This window comes from Acomys russatus, chromosome 5 (assembly GCF_903995435.1).
Source record: "Acomys russatus chromosome 5, mAcoRus1.1, whole genome shotgun sequence".
NCBI lineage: Eukaryota > Metazoa > Chordata > Mammalia > Rodentia > Muridae > Acomys > Acomys russatus.
Genome location: NC_067141.1, coordinates 44,862,976 through 44,885,527, shown reverse-complemented (window position 1 = coordinate 44,885,527; position 22,552 = coordinate 44,862,976). Strand labels below are relative to the sequence as shown.

The following is a 22,552-nucleotide window of genomic DNA, read 5'->3' as shown; positions in this document are numbered from 1 at the left end:
AAAGTTATTAACCACCACACAGGTCTTAATCCTCCTTGCTGCTTTAGAGCACAGATCCCAGCCCTTTCTTCTCTGGACTTAGTATACCTTCCACTTTTAATAACCAGGGAAAAGGCTTTTCATTTTGCAGGGTTTTGTTTTCTTAATACAAGCATTAAGTGTAGAGTTATTTGCTTACATAAATGGCTGAACCCAGATCTCTGGCTACCCTGCACCCAGGAGTGGCAGTGGAGCATGCCAAAGCTGGTGGGCGTCTCAGGCCAGGACATGGGATGGCCAGAGGCACTTCTCCCTGGATCTGTTCTCAAAAGCCTCTGACAGGTGTGCCAGGCAGACCCAATCCACCACTGTGTCTGGAAAACTCATTGTAAATGATACATCTTCTTCACATTAAAATACATTTAGTGAGCTGGCAAGACAGCTCAGTGGGTAAAGGTGCTTGCCCTCAAGCATGATGACCTAAGTTCAATCTCTAGGATCCATATGGTAGAAGAGAGGACAAACTTCTGCAAGTTGAACTCTGACCTCCACTGGCATGCAGTAGCACAAGTGTGCACATGCACACACAAAATTAATGTAATTTTTAAAAATAGCAGTTTACCTGTTTTGAAAACATTTTGTATACACAGTCACCACAGCAGGCATTTATAGCTAGCGTTAAGAACAAAAACTGAATAAAACAAAAGAAGACAGTATCAAGTGCATTGCCTCCCGCTTGTTTATTAGATTTATGACAGAGGGCTGTATTTTGTGAGGATTGCCAATAGGGGTAGCATGTGGTCCTTGCTTACCACACATCCACAACTCAGAGCACACAGAGCAGCAAAAGAAACCACTTCTCTGTATATCCTTTCTGCTATTTGGAATTCCCCCACCCCCCTGAGAATCTTTCAATGACTCTCAACCTGTGTCTCTGCGGACCTGCCACATCTTTGAATTGATGTTAAGATACTGTTGGTTGCTACCCTTTGGAATTCTGTTCTGCAGGGGCCTGACTAGAAGCATAAGAAGAAGCTGAGGGTTCTAACTGGTTGTCCGGGCTGAGGACCATCTCCTGGGTCTTCTCAGCTCCTCCAGCAAGCTTTTGCCTCTGATCACATCAAGGATCTTTCTTCTGAATGTCCATCACATATGAAGCCGGAGTGGGCCCCACAGATTTCCTGTCTTCCCAAATAGATCACAAATCCTCAGAGAGCTGAATAATCTCTATTAGTGTCAAGTACCTAAGGCAACGATATTACCCACTGTTTATACAGTCTCTACGACAGAACTCTACAATGACCCTATGGAGGTAATATAAGCTGCCAGTTTTTCAGAAGAGGGAGCTGAAATCTTCAAAGAAGTTTAAGTGACTTGCCCCAAGTTATACAGGCGACAAGTGGCTACCATCTTTTACCTTAGGTTCATCTGACTCTTTACTCTTGTAAACACCAATGACCTCTTGATGACTAGTTTTAAATGACTGCACTTTAACTAACTAAATATTTTTAAATAACCATTTGTATGAAGTTATGGAAATGCTTATATTACTGAAAGCAAAAGAAATGGTCAAAATGCACTTGCTATTATTTTTTTTAATTACCAAAGTAACGCCACAAGCTGTGCAGAGCACAGATTCTGACTTCAGATATTTTCCAAACTGCTCGCAGGTTGAAAGTCTTTATCTGCCAAGCCACTTCTGCACTTGCTAAAAGTGACTGTTACTGAAACATTCCCCTATTTATCTAGGAAAAGCAATATTCTCAAGGAAATCACCTTGTGATTCGCTGACTTCTCCTGGGAGTCTTGTCTGAGAAGGTGACAGCAGCGGAGGCACAACCAAGCATTCCTACGAGCATGGCCGAGGCCAGGCCGCTGGGCTTTCTAGCATGGGATCTTGACTCCCACACATAGAAGAGACAGGACAAGGCTGTGCTGAGGCTGGGAGGGAGAGTTGGGGGGAAAGGGAAGACTAAGGAAACGACATGGGGACAAGCAGGTCCAGGATTGAGTGATGGCAGCTGGAGAGGTGACGCTTACAGCTAGCATTTTAACCTTTTCCCGGCTCCCTGCATGCCTCTGTAAGTCACACCCTTCTTCCCTGCACACCTCTGTAAGTCACACCCTTCTTCCCTGCACACCTCTGTAAGTCACACCCTTCTTCCCTGCACACCTCTGTAAGTCACACCCTTCTTCCCTGCACACCTCTGTAAGTCACACCCTTCTTCCCTGCACACCTCTGTAAGTTACAACATAACAGCTAAGCCACTTGTTAATCTGACTTCTCAGCTGTGGAAGGAACTCATCAAAATTCGCTTTGGTCAAAACCTCCTGAGGAGACAAGCACACTATCGAAAGGACGCTTGCGAACATCAGGCTTTTCCTATGTAACGTTCTGTCTAACAAGGGTTTCTCCTGCAGCAACACCAGGCTGCGGAGCTATCACAGAGGCTGATAAAGAGACAAGGGGTTAGACCTGCACACTTCCTTGAAACCCTCTTTACTGTGTCCAAACTATTTCCCCAGCAGCTGCTACGGAGAGCTCTAGTCTTAATAATACTTTTTGAAGGTAAGCCCCAAAGCTACCCACATTGTTTAAAATCTAAAAGCACATCCAAATCACTTTTCAACAAAAGTGCACATTTTGAAATACAACCGGAATCAGAAACCACCCAGTCGGGCTTATATGTGACACATCTCAGTTCACTTACTCTGAAAACACGGGCATAAAGCACCTTTTCTGTGCTTTTTTACTGCAACCTGAAGTTTTGAAGCAGACAGGAAAAGATAGATCAAAAGGGTGGCCTAGTAAGGCTCCAAAGTCATTAATAGGGTTCTCAAAAAGATGTCACCACAAGGCAACCTCTCACAGGAAAGGTGCCTTCTATTTGTTAGCACCGTTTCATTAAAGACACAACACATAAGCTACCCTTCTGACCCGGCCACAAATCGCTCCAGTAAAACATACCTGAAGATATACAGTTAACGCGGCAGGGAAACTTACAGGCGACAAAATGGCGCATACAGGAAACAGGCGAAGTTTTACAAAATTTCTAAGAGCAGAAGTGGTTTTGAAGTAATAACTAGAAAAAAAAAATAGCCTAACCTTCTCAAGATAACCGCTAGATCAGCCAGAGAGTGTGGCTGTGGGCTGTGCTGTGTGAGGAAGTGAAGGCAGAGCAGGCTCAGCTTGCTCAAAGGAAGTGGCACTACTTCTGGGTTACAAACTGTCCCATTTAAGATGGTTTTACCTCACCTGGCACACGTCTGGCCCTCAGTCCTTAAATAATAGCACAAACACACACACACACACACACACACACACACACACACACACACACACACACATTCAGCAGTTGATAAGCTAATGTCAAACTGTAGGCACCTTGAACGGGGGTATGGTATGTTTTAAAACTAAAGATTTGTTCCTCCGTGTGATAGATTCCACTGGTGTGAAGTTCCAGGCAGAGCCAACTACAACCACAACAAGGCTCAGTGATTGCCTGAGATGGGGTCTCGGGGATGCAAAAGGGTGTTTGTGTGTGGCGGGGGTTGCGGGGAGTGTTCCAGGCTTTAACTGGGTAGACCTCTAATGACTAATAAGCCGCCCAGATTCACCAAACTGTGGTCCTAAAATGGATACATTTCATAGTATGTAAACTTTACTTCCAAGAAAATTATTTCACAAGAAAGATTTGTAACTTGACCTTTTGAGGTTTGTCAATTAAAAAATTCCAACCCAAACATGCTTAAACTAGTAGTCAATGTCTAGGCCACCCCCTCGCCCAACATATGAACTGTACTTGGGATGGGTTTGAAGAGCCTGAAAGCCCCCTAAATAGAGAACATCAGAACTACAGTTCTATGCTGTCTCGTTCTATGCTGCCCCCCACCCCCCCGTGATTGGCAGAGGGAGGTGCTCGATGTTAAAGGAAAGTAGACTTAGTTATGAAGCAGTGGGTGGAGAATGCTAGGCGCAAAAGGAGCTAAGGCTAGTGTGTATGTGGGGGTGGATGGGTGGGGTATAGTTTAGATGTTGGGCACTTTTGCCCTGACCGCGGGCCAAGCAAATCTACAGCATATACTTACTAGCTGAAGGGAGGGGAAGCCAGACGTACTGATGCTGTGCCGATGGAACTGTCCAAGGTTGGGTGGGAGCGTAAACTGCTTTCTTATTTCTGATGATGAATACCTTGAATTAAAATGGAAAAAAACATAAATGAAGTTATTCTTTAAAAAAAAAAACCTAGCATACTGCAATTACAATGCAGTCTTTGGCTGGGTAGTGAAACACTTCTGTGTACTATGGAATTATAAATAAATAGAACTTTTAAATTTTCACCATGGCAATTTACATATTTGGTTATCAGCCTTCTGTGTGATGCAGAGATATGGGCGCCAGATTACAAATTGTGACCATCATCTCTCCCTCCATAAAAAGCACCATTTTCTTTCAAAATGCATCTGTTATCTGCTTAGGCAGAAATATGGACCAAGAAGGTGAGTCTTCCAGGCTACCCTCCTAGCACTCAGCGTGAGAAAGAAGAGAGTGTCTGGCATGCATCCTTGCTCCTGGTGGCCCTTGGACTAGGCCTGGTGAAGCATGGAACTGCACTGAAAGGGGCAACAGCCAGTATGAACTATGTCCTGAGTTTCCTAGAGCACTGAGTTCAATGTTTGAACAGTAAAGGAAAACACAGTGTTAGGAGTGAGCAGTCTATTATGGTCTATGAGTCATCAGAGAAATGTAAAGCAGACCATAATGATATGCCCCCCTTCACAATCATTGGGATGGCCAGAACAGAGCACTGGACTGTCAGCCACAAGTGTTGCCAGTGATAGAGAACCACACATATATGAATTATTGGTAGGTATGTAAACGGTAGAGTTCTCTCTGAAAACAATCTGCCCTCAGGACGCTTGGCATATAATTTCCATATATGCCTAGCTACACCTTCATGGGAAATTGAGACAGACAAAACTTAAATACCAACATTCAGAACAGCATTATATATGAGAAACACAACAGCTAGTTGCAAGTGGTGGTGCACACCTTTAACCCCAGCACTTAGAAGGCAGAGGCAAACGGAGCTCTGAATTTGAGGCCAGCCTGGTATACAGAGCAAGTTCTAGGACAGCCAAGGCTACACAGAGAAATCATGTCTCAAAAACAAACAACAAAAACACACACAAACAAAACAAAACAAAAGCCCAAACCAATAAATAAATAAATAAATGAACAAACAAATGGCATTATTCTTTTTTTATATATACTTATTTTTTTGGTTTTTATTTTTTTAATTAATTTATTTTTATCTTATGTGCATTGGTGTTTTGCCTACATGTATATCTGTTGGTGTCATCTTTTTTTTTTTTTTTTTTATTCTATGTGCATTGGTATGAAGGTATCAGTCCCTAGAACTGGAGTTACAGATGGTTGTAAGCTGACATGTGGGTGCTGGGAATTGAACCCAGGTCCTTTGGAAAAGCAGACAGTGCTTTTAACCACTGAGCCATCTCACCAGCCCCCATGGCATTATTCTTAAGAGTCAAGAGATGGAAACAGCACAAATGTCCATCAGTTGATGGGTGCACAAAAAGTGACCTACCATAAAATGGAATATTACTCAGCAAAGAAAGGAACCAAGTACTGTCATATAGTACGACATGGGAAATCCCAAGAGCATCATCCCAAGGGGAACAAACTAAATCAAAAGGCCACTTATCTATTATTCCTCATGCGATCTTCCCAGAATAGTAAAATCTACAGACCAGAAAGTAGATTTGTGGTTGCAAAGGGTGAACGGGCTTATAGGGTAATGCAAAGCGCCTGTGAGCAGAGTTTCTTTCTCAGCTGAGGAAAACGTCCTGACAGTCTGTTGATAGGCCAGTAGTTCTGACTATATTAAAAATCACTGGGCTGTACACATTAAATATATGTGAGGGTTAGGCACTGTGTCTAAACTGTGGTACAGCTAGGTAAGAGTTACAAGTGCCAGTAATAAGGTGGGTACAGAAATTACCTAGTTTAGAGTAAGAAATGAAGGATGTTCAGGTTTTGTTTCCATCTGTTTAGTGAAACCGATTTTAATCAGAAATTGGAACGTCATCAATCAAAAAACCAGATAGACTGTCCCAAACCACAGTCAGCTTGAATAAATACTAATGCAGCATGTGCTCAGCAAACAGCACAGTGGCCTTTGGTTTACTCACTTAGACACCAACTGTAGCCACAGGAGAGCCCAGAGAACCAGACAGCAGCACTCACTTCTCTGCTGACCTTTAGGTGATCTTTTACAGACAATACAAACTTTTCCAGAAGCTTCTGCCTTCAGTTCTCCCCCCAAGACTTCTGAAATAACATGCTACTGTTTCATAGCTGTCCTTTTCATCAGTGATAATCTTTCTGAAACGGGGAATACTAGACAACACTCTGGAGGGAAAGTACCATCATGACAGACTCTTGTTCCATTTTTAAAGCAAAATCCGCTCTTCATGGTGGAGCCTCAGCATTTCTTTCCATCTCACAATCAGAATGGCCCTTCCCTTCTATTCTGTTGATTGCCTTTGCTTTGTTTCTTGATACAGAATCTTTCTAGGTAGCCCTACTGGCTAATTCTGGTGATCCTCCCGTCTCAGCCTTCAGTGAGCCAAGAGAACAGCTGCTCACCACTACACTCGGCTTCTTTGGTTCTTAAAGGAATCCAAATGTCCTAGCTGAGGGACCCACAGCAGATCTTCCCGGTACTGTAGGCCGGCCCATCCACCACTCGTGAGAAGTCTGTTGTCCTCCTCCCCTTCCCCCTGACTAGCCAATTGTGTCACACTGTGACAATTGTGAAAGTGGAATGTGATGTGTGTACCACCGACATCTGGGATAAAAGGGGGGGGGGGCAGCCTCTTGGTTTGGATTCTGTCACACTCTTTTTATAAAAAGAGATGCCTTGCTGCATAACTTTCTCTTTGGCTGTGTGTTTCTCTATGCAATATCAAGAATTCTCATTCCTGGGATGGAGAGATGGCTCAGAGGTTAAGAGGCCTGGCTGCTCTTCCAAAGGTCCTGAGTTCAATTCCCAGCAACCACATGGTGGCTCACAACCATCTGTAATGAGAGCTGGTTCTCTCTTCTGGCGTACAGGTGTACATGCAAACAGAACACTATATACAAAATAAATAAATAAGCCTTAAAAAAAGAATTCTCATTCCTAACACACCTCACACAATGCTATTTCCTGTCCCTACAGAGTCAATCACACAAAGGGCAGTTGGATCTTACCTTCATGACTCTCAAACATGGAGAGGATGTGTTAGTCCTTAATATAAAAATAAGTCATCTTATAAGGAAATTAACTACTTTCCAGCACTATTAAAACCTGGAAATAAACTTTCCTAAAACAGGCCACAGAGGTAACATTTCCCAGCATGCCCCAGGCTGCTGGGGGCTTATATGTTGGGACACGAAATCTAGAAAGTAATACTGTAATAAGCAAGACAACCACATGACTGCCTTGACTTTTCCATCTAATGCTTTCACTCTGGAGAATGTGGTCTGTGGAACTTTCATGCATAAGTTGATATAAGAACTCTATGTGATGGGATCACAGCTAATAATCAAAAATAACCAAAGCACTCAGCAGCAGGGAGCCACTGGGTAAATAACAGCAGAGAGTACAAGGCATGGTATTTTGACATTTTAAATGACAGAAACATGAATTCAAGTACAGATAAACAGAAATCAGCATGAGGAACTAAATCCAAGAACATTGCAGTACATTGTTGCTCCTGAGTTTTCTATGATGTTATATCCTGAAAAGCCCATCTTAATTTGAAAATGCTATAAATCAAAAATTCATCTAGGCTGGTACAGTAGCACATGCCTATAACCCCAGCTGCTTGTGAAGCCATGGCAGTAGAATTTTAAGTTCAAGATCAGTCCTAACAATTAAAAAACAAGAAGGGCTAGGGATGTATTTTGATATCAGAGTGCTTACCTAGCATGCTCAAGACACTGGAGCCAATACTCACCCAAATTATCGTGTTTAATATCCTTAAGAGACAAAACACCACTACTTAACAACATAGCATACTGCAGAGTGTCAGCAGCTCCCCTTTGTGATTGTGTGGCCAAGTGTGAGCCTGAGGTTGCTGTGTGGCATTGAGAGCAGCCTAATGTGTATTAGGTGGGGAGAAGTCAACATTCAAACCTTGAGGTATAGTTTTTCTTGAGCACATATCATTTTTTGTAGCATTGTAAAGTCAAAAATTTGTAAGCTGAGTCACCATAAGCCCCTCAGCATGTGTGTATTAATTACTTTCTAATGCTGTGATGAAACACAGACCAAAATGAACCTGGAGAAGGGAAGGGTTCACTTGGCTCACACTTCCATGCCACAGTCCATCACTGAGGGAAGTCAAGGCAGGAACTCAAGGCCTGTATCATGGTGGTAATCCTGCAGTGAGATGAGTCAACCTTCTCCTAAGGAACTGAAGTGGTTTAGTACAAGAATCGTTTTTGTGTTCCTAAAGTTAACTGGAGTGAGCCTTAGGATTTGTTTAACATGTCACCCTCACAGGGAATCGGCATGGTGACAAGGGATTGGTGGCAGGGGTACGGAGAGAAGCTCCATGTTCTCATTCAGAGCAATGATGGCCATTACAGACATGCGAGGCCAAGACTCCATGAACTATCTGCAGCACGGAGCTTGCCCAAAGTAGTTGCTAGACCGTTTATTTGCACCAACCCTCCAGCTACTTAATACATGTGCAGCTACCTTGACACATGTGTTCTGGATGAACTTTTATGGCGCAGCCTTGAAAATGGCAGCTTAAGCCAGCAATCCTGAATGGTTTTTTACAGCCAAAAAGGGTCAAATGGTTGCTGAAACTGCCTAAGAAAATGACTGGCTAAGCATCAGTTCATAAAACACGGAGGCAACTACAGAGCACCCTCAGGCAAGCGATGGGAGAGTCTGAAGCGGAGGATGCGTTCATGCTCCTAGAAAGGCTAATCTACTGGGTAGCGAGAGGTGGGCAACGGGTGAATCAGAGCAGTGTAAATATAACGGGGGTGTGTGCACAGACAATCAGGCGTCTTAGTTCAGCCCAGCCATGCCTAGGAAACATCTGCAGTGAGGAAGCTTTGGAACAGGTTTTGGGACTAAAACCGTTGGTAAGAGGAGCCCAGGCGGAGAGAACAGTGCAGTCAGACAGCGAGACAACAGGTTTCCTCCTTCCTACTGCAAGCATTTTAACCTCCCTGCTGTGCTTTCTTTGTGTAGTGTATCTAGAAGAATGAAGTGGGGCGGGAACACAAGGGCACACGGTCCTGAGGTATGCTATCTGCCCTCTGTCTGGGCTCAAGCACACTGGCTCATGAGGCTGGGCCTTCGTTTTCTTAGTGTAAAGAGGAGGGGCTGGACTATGTGATCTCTGGGCTCCTTTCCAGTGCTAACACATAAACATGGTGAGAAATCTCCAAGTGGAACGTTCAGGACCACAGCCTACACCAGCAGCTGCACTAGGAAACCTCACAGCCCGAGGCTTCTTTCTGATTCGCAAGTCTAAAGAAAATTGTTTCACTAAATGCTCCTGTGCTCAGCGGCCAGAGTGGTTGGAAAGATTTTTAAAAACAGGAACAGCCTTGCCCATAAGTACTTTAAAAGGCTTGGGGGAATTTTCAAAAAAAAAGAACCTCTTTGCCCATCCTTGTCTGACCTAGTGCCAAAATAACTCCAACTTTTCTCAAAACTTATTTTAGCTGAAATTATGGGACCAAAGACGCTACACTCCTCCTAAATTATCAAGCAACCAACCTATGGGTCTGAGTCTTCCTCTCCTAGGTAACACGTACATTAACTTAGTTTTACACACACCCTTTTCCAAAAGCAAGACTCAACTTCTATCAACAGCTTCCAAGAGCAATGATCTCATTACCATTGGTGCAAATATACTATGGTCCTGGGAAAAGAGCCTTTTTCTTCTGTTCCCCTACATCCTGAAAACCCCTAACTCTGCCCTTACTAGGACACCCTCTTTACTCACTGCTACTAAAGTGCTGATCTTTAGGATGGAGCGATTATTGTGCAGCATTGTGCTATAGGCTAATTAAATAGAAAATTAATAAAGTGCTAACCATGTTAGTAGTATAAACCAACCCCTTCAGTAGCTTAATAAATGGAAATACAGTCTGTGCACCAAATAGCTATTCAAGATGCCAGTTATATTTGTTTTGGTAAAGTTGTAAGGTCTGAGTTATGAACCAAGAAGTTATTTTAAGTCCAGAATCCAGGCTTTAAAAAAAGCCCCAATTTTCCAAAAGCTTTTGGAAAGTGGTATTTTATGTAGTATTTTTACCATGTGTAATATTTGAGTAACACCATACTTATTTTCTTTTAGACAATAAAATTTATACTACTATGCCCAAATTACTTTTAGTACTTAGCACCAGTAAGTGCTTAGAAGACCAAAGTAGTAAAATTATGGGAACATTTTTAGGAGATGTTTGGCAAGTATGATGATTATGCATAAAGAAATTATTTTTTTTCTGTATTGATTAATTCTACACTTACTGTCCACCTTAAATTCAAGACATCCAGCAGAGTCTCATAGTCAGAAGGATGCCCTGAAGACATCCTGTGAAACTCCTAGACAATTATGCAAGATGCTTACAGTTGGGATCATACAGGACACTTTCCTTTTATATATGGAAACAACAGAACTTAGGCACAAAACTCCCCTGAATTCAAACTAAGACTGTATCAACACGCTAACTCTAGCAACCTTGAGCCATCCACTTTGCAATCTGTCCTGGGATCCTCTTCTTGGGAGTGACCCTCAAATTTCAGCAAAGCAAGTCAGCTAGGGAGCTGTTCAGCCAGAAAGATGTGTGGGCTCCTCCCCGGGAACTGTGACTCATCAGTCTGAGCACAGCTAGAGCATGCACTTTAAGGACTGCTGGAGTTCAGGTGCCCTACAGCTGAGCACATTTAGAGAAGACTGCCCCGCGGATTCAGTGCCGGCACAAAGGCTCACCGAAAAGCCTACCTTACCATTAAGGCAACCTCAAATCTCAGGGATAAGGCATACTGGGTTCTCACTCAGACGAAAGCAGAACTCAAACCCATTTGGTTTTGTGTGTAACTCCTCACCACCCCCAATCAGGGAAATGTCATATCCACAATTAAGGCAAGGTCAAATTCCTAAGATGCCCTTAAAAGTAAGTGTTTTGCTCCTTACACTATGTAAACAAGTTTTTCAAGGCACTTTAGAACAGGAAGGATTTTAATGGGGCAGGAGATGGGAGAGCAGGGTAGGGAAGGAAATATTGGGAAGGACAACGAACACGAAGGCCTTTGGAAAAAGCCATATGAAAACCTACTAGTTTAAAAGGAGATACCCTACGATGGCAGAACAAATAGCCCAACTAGACATCAGATGCTACCAAATAAAAAACCCAGTACCAGGAATGGGTTCCATCTTTTTGAGCAGTTGGTCAATGGTGTGTCATAGCCCCTCTTCCCCCAAACACTGTAAGTTATTTCCAGGGTTCCTGACTGCCATCCAGAACTTGACAGGAAGACACCTGGAGGCTTCATCCTTCCTGGCTTACTATTCTTGGTGCTGGAAGATGCTATGCATATTGGAGAAGAACCATCAGTCTCCCTCAGCTATGACCCCTGGGAACTACAATAATGACCTGCCAAGCAAAATACATCTACTAGCACAATAGTAGCACGAATGTTATGGGAGTAGCCAATAACTTTAAAAATTGGATTTAATGGGTCTCAGGCCCGCTCTACAAGATGGAACCCATTCCTGACACAGTCAATGAGGCCAAGAGTCTATAGCTCGATGGGGTATGTGGCCTAGGGGAAAACCTACTGCTATTACTCTGCTAATCAGATGATTCCTAATGCCTTGTCACTATAGCCGTTGACCAGTGCATGTCTCAAGCTCATCAAAGAAGCTTACTGCAATAGACAGTAACAGAAAACAGCATCTGGTCAATGAACAGAAAATAAGAGACTTTGAAATTATCAGCTGTACCACATTGAATTTACATATTTATTAACACGTATGTATATACAAATACATATATGTATGTACCAACAATTAATGAAAAATTGTGCCATGGATTTGAAAGAGAGCAAGAAGAAGTATATGGGAGAGTCTGGAGGAATAAAGAAAAGGAGGAAATGATGTAATTATATTATAATCTCAAAATATATTTTTTAAAGGGAGTAATTTTCACCATAAAAATACATGGCAAATACAATGGACCTGAAGCTGATAGATCTAAAATGTTGTCCTCTATGGTCTCCTAATTTCCTTATACAATGTAATTAACTGTCTACTTTCTTAACTTAGTTTAACGCTGACATTCTTATGGCATTTATAACCTTTTTCTTAAATAAAGCAAAATGAACACATTTAAAAAAAAAAATGCTCAGCCCTAAATGGGATGTCTGTATTAGATCCCTCTCATCAAGGCTCAGGGATCTTATATGAAAGAGGAAATCAGAGGTGGTGGATAATTTCAGGTATTTTCCAGACACCACAGGGCAGATACACATATGAGCTCACAGAGATTGTGCCAGCATGCACAAGACCCGAACAAGCTTAAGCCAGACAAAATCCCAGCACGGAGTAGGGGCTGTGGGCGCCAGTCCACATTTGATTACTGCTGGGAGGACAGTCAATTTTCTTCAATGACTGGCATCTGATATATTGTCCACACTCCACACCTAGGAGTAGTCACCCAACGCAAACTGGATTGGACCAGCAGGGGGAAGAGGAGAGAGGCGGGAGAGAGGATATGAATGAGAATATAAAGGGCATGGTGTGGCGGTGGGGGAGGATTTGGGAGGAGTAGGGAGAGGGAGATGAATATAATTAAATACATTGTATGAGATTCTCGAAGATCAACAAAAACATTTTAAAAGGAAGGAAAGAAAAAAAAGGGGGGGGGGAAATCAAGGAAAGGCAATATTGTTCATGCAGTAAATGACCTGGACAGCACATGTTGACTAAGTACAGAGTTCCCTTCAGAAAGCACGGCTCAGCTAAGCATGACACACTGACCAGCAATTGCATAGGAAGAACTGTGTTCAGTTAGTGTCCTCGACCCTGCAGAATCGACGAGAGCACAGGACGGCCTTAATCCATAACAAATTATGAAATGGAATTGCATCTCTGTGAGTTCTTGCTATCTGTACTCTTTGTTAGCCGACAGCATACTCACTAAGAGCTTGCAATTCTCCTGGTTCTCACCATGGTATTATGCTATAACCCTCCATTTTATGATTTTTAATAAGTTATGCAGTTCCCCAATATTAGACACAAATGGACAAGTTTACTCCACAAGATAACATTTTTTTCAACCTTTAAGAAAGGACAGACATATAGTTAACTTTCTACACCTCTAGAATACTTTGTGTCTGAAAACACTTCAAGACCTTGGAAACGTTCTTGTTCCTAGTGAGTAAGCATGTGGTTGTGAACCCGGAGGCAGTTCAGTTGCCTTTGCACAGTGCGGCTGTGTATTAAACAAGCTAAGGTGAAGTTAACCCATGGTAATCAACAGAAATGAGATATTGGAAAAGGGACATCTAAAACAAGTTTCTTCAATTAAGCCACGTCATAATGTAGAGCAGCCAGAGGGAGGACACCAAAACAGTATCTGTACTGCACTTCTTGTGATGCCAGATACAATAGATAGGCAGCACAGTCTCCTTGTGGGTTCCATAATATGAGGAAGTAGGGGCTACTTCTGACATGAACTCTGGTGTCCACACGTTGATCACTTCCCTCTGGCGGGGCAGCCTTGTCAGGCCACAAAGAAAGAGGATGCAGGCAGTCCAGATGAGACTGGATAGGCTCAGATCAGATGGTAGAGGAGGAGGGCTCCCCCTTTCTGAGGACTAGGGAAGGAGGGAGGAGACCAGGGAGGGGGCTACAATCAGGATGTAAAGTGAATAAATTAGAAACTAAAAAGGAAGAAATGAAGAAAAAAAAAAAAAAAAAAAAAAAAAAAAAAGAAACAAACAAAAAAAGAAAGCTCACTCTCCTTCCTGCTTCAAAGCTGAGAGGGAATTTAGTTCTCAGAGACAGTGATCCTTCCCTAAAGAAGGCGCCATCATGAGACAAACACTACGCACCTTGACTTAAAAGGGAAAGAAATCCCTAACCAACCATAACTTGCCACACTGTAATTCCTACCACCATGATGTGTATACAAGTGTCCAGTGACCACTTACAGAATAATACAGAATAATACAGAAACTAAGCTCAGTGACACTGGCAGGCCACTACATCTGATTAGCATCCTATGGGGACACTGAGCAAATCAAGCTCAGGCCATCCCCTGGGGCCTACCAGACGGAATGCAGAGTAATAAGGGTGAAATGAACTTTCAAATATAGTCTAAGGGGAAAAATGTTCTGACTCAAGTCTCTGCCTCAAGGACAGAGTAACCCTGGTGCCATGAAACACCCTGGCCCAGCTTTGCCCATATTTTTGCTTTCCTCCAGATTAGGAAATGACAGGACTTTATACACACGCTGGATACCAACACAGGCTGGTCACAAAGCATGTAGAAATGTATGTAAGACAAACACAGGCATTTGTAAAATAAGCAAATCTGACAAGAAGTAACCGTTGACATTCTCACACTAATTTACCAGCTGCTTATGTTTGAAAGGAATAACACCTGTTTTGTCAATAAAGCCTGCGTTGTCATCTAGGGCAAATGAGTTGGCACAGCTAAGCACAAGGCAAAGGGCAGAGAGAGGTCTAGAGACACGGAGAAGCCCCAGCAGGCAGAGGCTGGGAGTCTGGAGGAGCTGTCAGTGAGAAGAGTCCTGAGGTAAATGACCACAGTGGGGCCAGTAAGGGGAGAGAAACGTAGTCATGAGCCCCCAAACTGTCAAGGTGTAAGACTGGCCCCAGGGCCTGCAGGCCGTAGGTGCTGGCTGAGTGCCCTCCTTACTTTCAGGTGTACCTTTAAAATCTCACGGTCTGTGTAAGATTATTTGTCACTTAAACATTGGAAGAACCTGTCACCATCCCCACTACTATTACAGTTAAGAATGCTAGTTACAGAGAAGGAACTAAGGAGTGCTCAGAGTGGGACAGGTTTTCCAAGGGGAGAGACCCCTTAACTGATTATTCAATACCAAATGGTGAGCCTTGAAATTAAGTGTGTATGTGTGTAACATACAGATTGAGAAGATTGTATTCATATACTTAGAAAATATATAGAAATATATAAATAATACATATTTATATATAATATATGAAACAACAATTAAAGAAAAGACACAAATGTAATGGATGTAAACTTGTCTTTGCATTAAGGAACCCCAAAAGATTTTTAAAAAAAAATCAAAGCCCACACATGAATTTGAGAAAGAGCAAGGTGAGTACAAGGAGGGGCTAGAGAAGGGAATAATGTAATTATATTTTAATTTCAAAAAATATTAAATCATATTTTTTAAAGAATGTTGGTAATAATTTAGGGTCTTTACTGTCTAACTGGGAATGTTCTAATGAGTCTATTCAATCTTTGCACCTACCGAACAGGGCAAAGACTAGTCTCTGCAAATAAGAAGCTGAGGCCCAGAAAGGTAAAGAAACTTGCACTCGTCTTTACAGGTAGTTAAAGAAGAGAAAGGAGCCTGTCAGAGGAGCCAGGCTTCTGGTATTTTCCTTCCTGGGGGAGATTAGTGACAGAGAGCCAGGCATGCGGAGGTTTTCCCAAAGAAGGATGTTCAACTTTACCCAGACCCTTGAAGAGAACAGGTTTGTCCTGCTGCTAAGACTTTGAACCCAGCTTCAATATCCTTAATCCTTCATGGGTAAGTAACAGTGGAGTATGTTCCGTGAGTAATGCAAGCACCCATGTCAGCAATGGGCACAGGCTTCAGAAAACTCCAGGAGATTCCATTTTCAGCAGCTCTGATGCTCTCTGTGTGTACAAGTTCGTCTTCTTGTTTCAACTGTGGATCAATGCCAAACATCGTGCAGTTCCGCGAACCCTCAGAGGTCCAAACTCTTGTTACTGCAGCGAATACTTTTCCTGGAATGTGGGCAAAGGCGAGAAGAGGAGGTGCCCAGGATAGACATTTCATGCAAGCCCTTACTTAAGATTGCTCCTCACCCTGTGTTGCACATCTTATCCACACTTTCTGCCTCAGCCTCCCTTCTGAGTCCCATGACTGCTACCCTCACTCCCACGAGAAAGGAAAACCTCCTTCACAGGCAGCCTGCCTCAGAGACATCACTCACTACCCACTTCCCCTGACAAGGGGGTTCTCCCTCCTCTCCCTCCCTCCCTCCTTCCCACCCTCTCTCTCTTTCTGGTCTCTGTGCAGTAGCTGCTGTAAGTAAAGTTACTGGTGACCTATCACTGGCCAGCCCTGGTTTCCTTGTGACTTGACTTTCCTGTTGCCTCAGATGCTGCTAACCTCCAACCCTCAGGAAACTTCCTTGGGAGGATACTGCAACTATCAACTCTGCCTCTTGAGTGACCCTGGCTCTTATGATGACTTTCCTCCCCTTTAAGTCAGTTAAATGGTATTTTCCTTCAAATAGCAGAGCTTGCATAAATTTGGGGATGAGGAGATGGGGTTCCAGGTAACTCTTGTTCCTAAAGTATGTAAAAGCATAGAAGAAGAAGAAGAAGAAGAAGAAGAAGAAGAAGAAGAAGAAGAAGAAGAAGAAGAAGAAGAAGAAGAAGAAGAAGAAGAAGGGGACTGGGGCCACAACAGTGGTTAAAGGGCTTGCCATGCAAGCATGGGCCTGAGTTCGGATCCCTAGCATCCAAGTAAAAAGCCAGCTGAACTGGTGTGCATCTATATTCTGAGCCCCAGGGAAGCAGTGACAGGATGAGCCTTGGAGCTTGCTGGTCAGCCAGCCTAGTACAATCAGGGAGCCTCCGGTCAGTGTGTATGCATGCGTGCGCATGCACACACACACACACACACACACACAGACACACATGAGGGCAATTCCAGGGAGCCATAGGTCAATGAGTCTGGGAACATGTTATGTAGATAAATTATTATTTTTGTTTTGTTTGTTTGTTTTTTGATACAGGGTTTCTCTGTGTAGCCTTGGCTGTTCTGGACTTGCTTAGTAGACCAGACTGGCTTCGAACTCACAGAGATCTGTTTGCCTCTGCCTCCCCAAGTGCTGGGATTACAAGCCAGCGCCTGGCCTAAATAAATTATTATAAATAGTATTTTTTTTTTCCTCAATGGAAGTCAGTTTCTTTAATTGCCCCATTCCTTCAGGGGACAATGTCAAAGCTATCTAGCCCCCAAAACTACTCTGTTTGGTCATTAAGCTCCCATGGAAGCATTCTCTTTACAGAATACAGAAAGGAATTTCTATAGAGCAGCTCATTCTTCCTCCTTTGCCCTAGGGAAAGCAGTAGCTCATGAGCCTGGGTCATTTCCTGTTGGTTTAATATTAAACAGCACAGGCCTCCGTGCCCTCACATCTTGAGCCCCATATGCTCCTGCAGGCATGGTAAGTGTTTGTGCGGGACATAATGGCAAGGGAAAGGGCATCTTGGTGATAGAACACAGACAGGGGCTCATAAGGTTTCAGGATACAAACTGTCCTTGGACCTCCCCCTCCCTCCGCCCTGCCATGTTCTAAATTGCAGAACAACCATGGACCAGCTGCAACTTTGTGGAGTTGTCACACTGACTGTCTAGGTGCCATAATTAAAAGCAATAGCGTATCCTTTGAAGGGCTAACTGTAGACTGGCAGATGTGATACACTCAAACCAAGTCAAACAGAGAAGCAAGGCTTAATATCACATATTCACTCTTTGAAGGGAAAACGTATTGAAGCCACCAGAGTGGTGCTGGTGGTATAGAAAACACGCTCACTCGTCTCTATTCATTTACCTCTGTGGAGGAATAGTCTGTGGGCTGAGGCAGGCCAACCTTTGCATGGTGATCCCTCTTCACTGCTTCAGAGGGTTTACTGAAGGGGGGTGAATGCTCTGCTACAGCAAGTGCTCCTCCCAAATTCACGTCACGGGGCTATCTCTGGACCTGGATGGTTGCCAGTCCTTTAGCTTTGATCCAAGGTTCTGGGACACTTCCCAGGATCCTCTGAAGTCCCAGGCAGTGGGAGTGTTTACTGCAGTAACATCAGTACTAAGAGGATAGGTACAAAGACGGAACTGAGAAATGGGGTTTTGTTTCAATGTCGGGTAGAGTGGCCTCCTGTGACAAGTCCATCCATGTGGAAGCAATCCTTTTTTCACAGCCTGCATCCACTTCTGCCCTCACTTAGCTCAGTTACCCAGGATTCAGCATTGCTATCAGGCCAAAATGCCCATCCACAAGATGACTGTGTTCCCATAAGCCTCTTCTTTGTAGACGTAGCCCTGTTTCCTCAGTCAGCCAACCCTGATGTAGTAACAGTACGATCTCAGCAAAAATACAATTAAATGTATGACCAGTAACTCGATGATTTAACCAGACACAGACCAAAGCATGCTGAAGGATGAATTCATGGTGCTGGTTTTAAAGGGGGGTTAGCAGAGGCAACAAAAGAGCTGCAGGAAGCGAGAAAGATTAACAAAATAAAATCAGTAAGAGTCAGGCCGCATAACAACAGAAAGTTCAAAATCAGAGACTGAAGGGTGATGTCAACCTGTTTTTCTAAAGGCACAGGCCAAGGAAGCATGGAGAAAGAACCAAGGCAAGGTCATTGAGCCCTTCTGAAACTCACTCTGAGGGCACATACCTCAGGTGGTAGTAAGTGGCACCACAGTTCAAAGGTCAGTCACCTCAAATGAAGTTCTCTTCTCCAAATTATCATAGCCTCTGGACTGTACTTACTGTAACTTCTTTTCTTAGACCTACTGGAGTTTCAACGATTGTACATTTTGTTTAAGCAACTCTCCTTACTTAGCTTCAAGAACTCTTCGTGCAGTGCTCATGGGGTCTAAAGCAATTAGAAATCCCATATTTACAGTCCATGGCCCTGCAGGCTCAGCTTAGGCTGGAAATAATTTCCCCAGAGATGGTCACAGTTTTCAAACAGATACTTTGTAACACCAGTTTAAAAAAATTTTAATGAAAAATGAATAGTATCAAAGGCTTGCTGTGAGAAAAAAAAGTTCTTTCAGTTAAAACATTAGAAGTGTGGCAGTAGTAAAGACATAAAATAACAATTTATTTCCTATTTCTCCTGGCTTTAAACATAATTTAAAATGAAGCAGAATATTCAAATTAATAGTATGATAAATAAAAGTACTTCATTGTACTTATCAAATGTAGACATTAAGTTTATTTTATTTATGAAAATCTACTTCACCGAAGTGTTAAAATATTTTTTAGTAATGGCTAGCTGAAAAATATAAAGATCATTTAAAACCTCTTTGCCCATGCATGGTGGTGCCTGTCTACCATGCCAACAGTCCAGAGGCTGGGGCAGGATTGCAAGTTTGAGTCAGCCTGGGCTACACTACACAGCAAGACCTTCTCAAAATAATTCCAACACACAGCTGAAGAGATAACCATTGGTAAATGTTTGCCATACACACAAGGACCTGTGTTTGATCCCTGAAATCCACAAGAAAAGTTGAGTGTCATAATGTAAGCCTGTAATCCCAGCATTGAGGAGGCAGAGACAGGGGGATCCTTGAGGCTTATTGACGAAATCAGCCAGGTTAGCTAAAAAAAAAAATACACGGGAAGGTGATGGAGAAAGACACCTAATGTCACACACACACACACACACACACACACACACACACACACACACACACACACGAGAATGTATACACACAGGCATAAACAAAAACACATTTTAAAAAACCCAACTCCATTAAATATTCAGCTTTCCACATCTACAATTTACATGTGATTTTTCAATGTTGTCAAAGACTTTTAATTTCAATATTTGTCTTAAAGGGATGAAATAATGCTAATCTCATTTTTCACCCATGGTATAACCTTTTATCTAACTTTCCTGGGCTTTGTGGGGGTCTCCTTTAAAAATGGAGAAGCTGTCCATACCTCCGGATACAAAAGCATGGAATCATTCTGCAGAGCGTATGTAAGTAACCCCCTAAGTATCCCCATGTTCCTTCCACTTCTGAAATTTTATGAGCAAAGAATACTCCGCATAGAGAACATGCTTCCAGCTTTCAGCTCCTTCCTCCATTCATGGCAATACAGCAAATGCAGGCAGCCTACGGTAGGGGAGGGGTCGGCCTCTCGGGGTCTTTGAAAAAAAAGTCAACTTCATCAGTGTTCAAACTCTGACTTCATTACAAGAGCTGGATTCTGGATTCATCATGAGCCATCTACTAAAAATAGGATCTATTCTAGAAGGTTATGTAATACAGATTGCTCACTGCAGATAGCTCATAGAGATGTAAACAGAGCAAGGACTCCGAGGCCATCCAGGCCTCAGACCTGACTGACTCTGGAAACCAGTGAAGCAACCTCAGGAAGGGGAGGCAGAACAATAAACCTGCCTGGTGTGAGCAAAGAGACCCAGATGTCCTGTGTGTCCTAGAGTTCTGTCCTGGTGGAACACATTCTACTCTATTAAAATGTACAGTCCACCAGGAACAAGTGAGGGACATTAAGTAAGTAGTCACATGTTGAAATGTGGGATAAGTGCTAAGATAGAGAGTACTCTACGTGTATAGAAGAGAAATATAAGATTTGATATTAGATCAAAGTACACTGGATATAGTATATGCTGAATATTATTCTTCAATCTATATGTGTTTGTGTGTGAGAGAGAGAGAGAGCAGAAAGGGAGGGAGGGAGGGAGAGGGGAGAGAGAGAATGATAATTGGGTAAAATATATTTTCTTCCGTCATTTGCAGTAAAACCCTTTGAAAGTTCCCATTAAAGACCAAATTAAGGTTTAGAGTAGGATGTACTAACAGATTATAACTCTGAGGATGGGAGTTATAGTTGTAGAGAGAACAGGATATTGTAAATCGAAAGTCTCTTTTATTAACATTGTCTTCCAAGGGTCAAGGTGAGAAAAACATGTGGGCATCAGCTATGGAGAATCAGGAAATGTGATGTATTAAGTACTACAAATCCGACATCTCCCCTGGAGCCCTTGAATGGGAGTCAGGGGAAGAGGAGAAAACAGCTCAAAGGGTGACACCAAAGTGGTACCCTTAGGATACCTAGGGACTCTTGAGATCAGCAAAACAGGGCCTGTGTCAATCAGCAAATAATGACTGGTCAAGGCGCTGATATGAGCCTTCTTCTTTGCATCTGAAACTCAACTTGGTGACACAGAGGGACCAGAACTGAAGTCTGAGAACCAGAATGTGTCTTTCACCACATCACACCTTCCGAGTTAAAGAAAACAACAGCAGCTCGTGCTCAGTGGGTTTGCAGGGTGGGGTCATAACGTCAGCGACTCCCAGGGTCAGGAATGTGCCCTGGTCACGCGGGGTTAGCTGGGACTGGAGATGCATTTGTTTCTCAGAAACGCAGGCAGGGGACTTCCCACTGTCCCCGCGGGTTCTCTCCTACCTCAGAAGCTCCAGCTTCTTACATTATTGCCCTGAACTGATTATGCTCTGAAGGCTACGCTGTATTCAGGATTTAAGCAGCTTTTCTAGTCTTGAAGATGTGGTAAAGGCAAAGGTTTTGATCTTTAGTTTGATGTTGTTGTTCACAGCTCACATCAGAGAAGAACCAAGTCAACGCACGCTTTTCTCACAGGATGACGGCACCATCAACTGGAGATGAAGCATTCAACTACGAGAGCCTGTGAAGGACATTTCACATTCAAACGACAGTAGACAGCCACGTCAAAAAACTCACTTCAGGGGAAAAGTCCGTTGATTCTGAGACTTTAATCCTTTTTTTTTTTTTTTTTTTTCAAGACAGGGTTTCTCTGTGTAGCCTTGGCTGTTCTGGACTCCCTTGTAGACCAGGTTGGCCTCAAACTCACAGCCTGGCTCTGCCTCCCAAGTGCTGGGATTAAAGGTGTGCGCCACCACACCTGGCCATTCTGAGACTTTAGCCCCCATGGGGAGAGACTCTATGAGACTGCCAGGAGCTGTGAGCTTTTCCTCACTCCATTCAGAGAGGGTTGGAATCCCCTCTCCCCACAGTCTCAGGTGAAACAGTATTAGGTCATTTGGGAAAACAACCTCAGCACATGGACGGTGTATTAGTTACTCATTTAAGGAAGGAGGGGTTGGTTGTTGCTTTCAGGGTTAGGGGACACACTCCATCACAGCAGGTGGCAGAGGCTGTATGGTTTCACCATGTTTACAGCCAAGACGCAGAGAAAGAATGGGAAGTTGAGCCAGGCTGCAAAAACTCCAGGACACCCCCAGGGACCCACTTTCTGCAGCGAGGCTCCGCCTCCTCAAGACTGCACAAGCTTCATAAACTACACCATCCACTGGAGACTGAGTATTCAAATACAAGAGCCTGTGAAGGGCATTTACATTCACACCACAACCAACGGCTGTGACAAAAACTCATTTCAGTCCAAAAGTCTGTTGATTCCAATATTTGGTAATCAGAGATATGGTTGTTAAAATCATGGCTTTGT

At 43.2% G+C, this 22,552-nt stretch overlaps 1 protein-coding gene across 1 annotated transcript in view; it reads right to left on the bottom strand.

Moving 5' to 3' along the window:
- Window positions 1–22,552, bottom strand: part of Dock8 (dedicator of cytokinesis 8) — a 197,930-nt gene that overhangs the window by 152,063 nt on the left and 23,315 nt on the right. Inside the window, exon 2 of the mRNA XM_051146278.1 lies at window positions 4,069–4,171. Within this exon, the coding sequence (XP_051002235.1) occupies window positions 4,069–4,171 (103 nt within the window). The remainder of the gene's footprint in view (window positions 1–4,068; window positions 4,172–22,552) is intronic.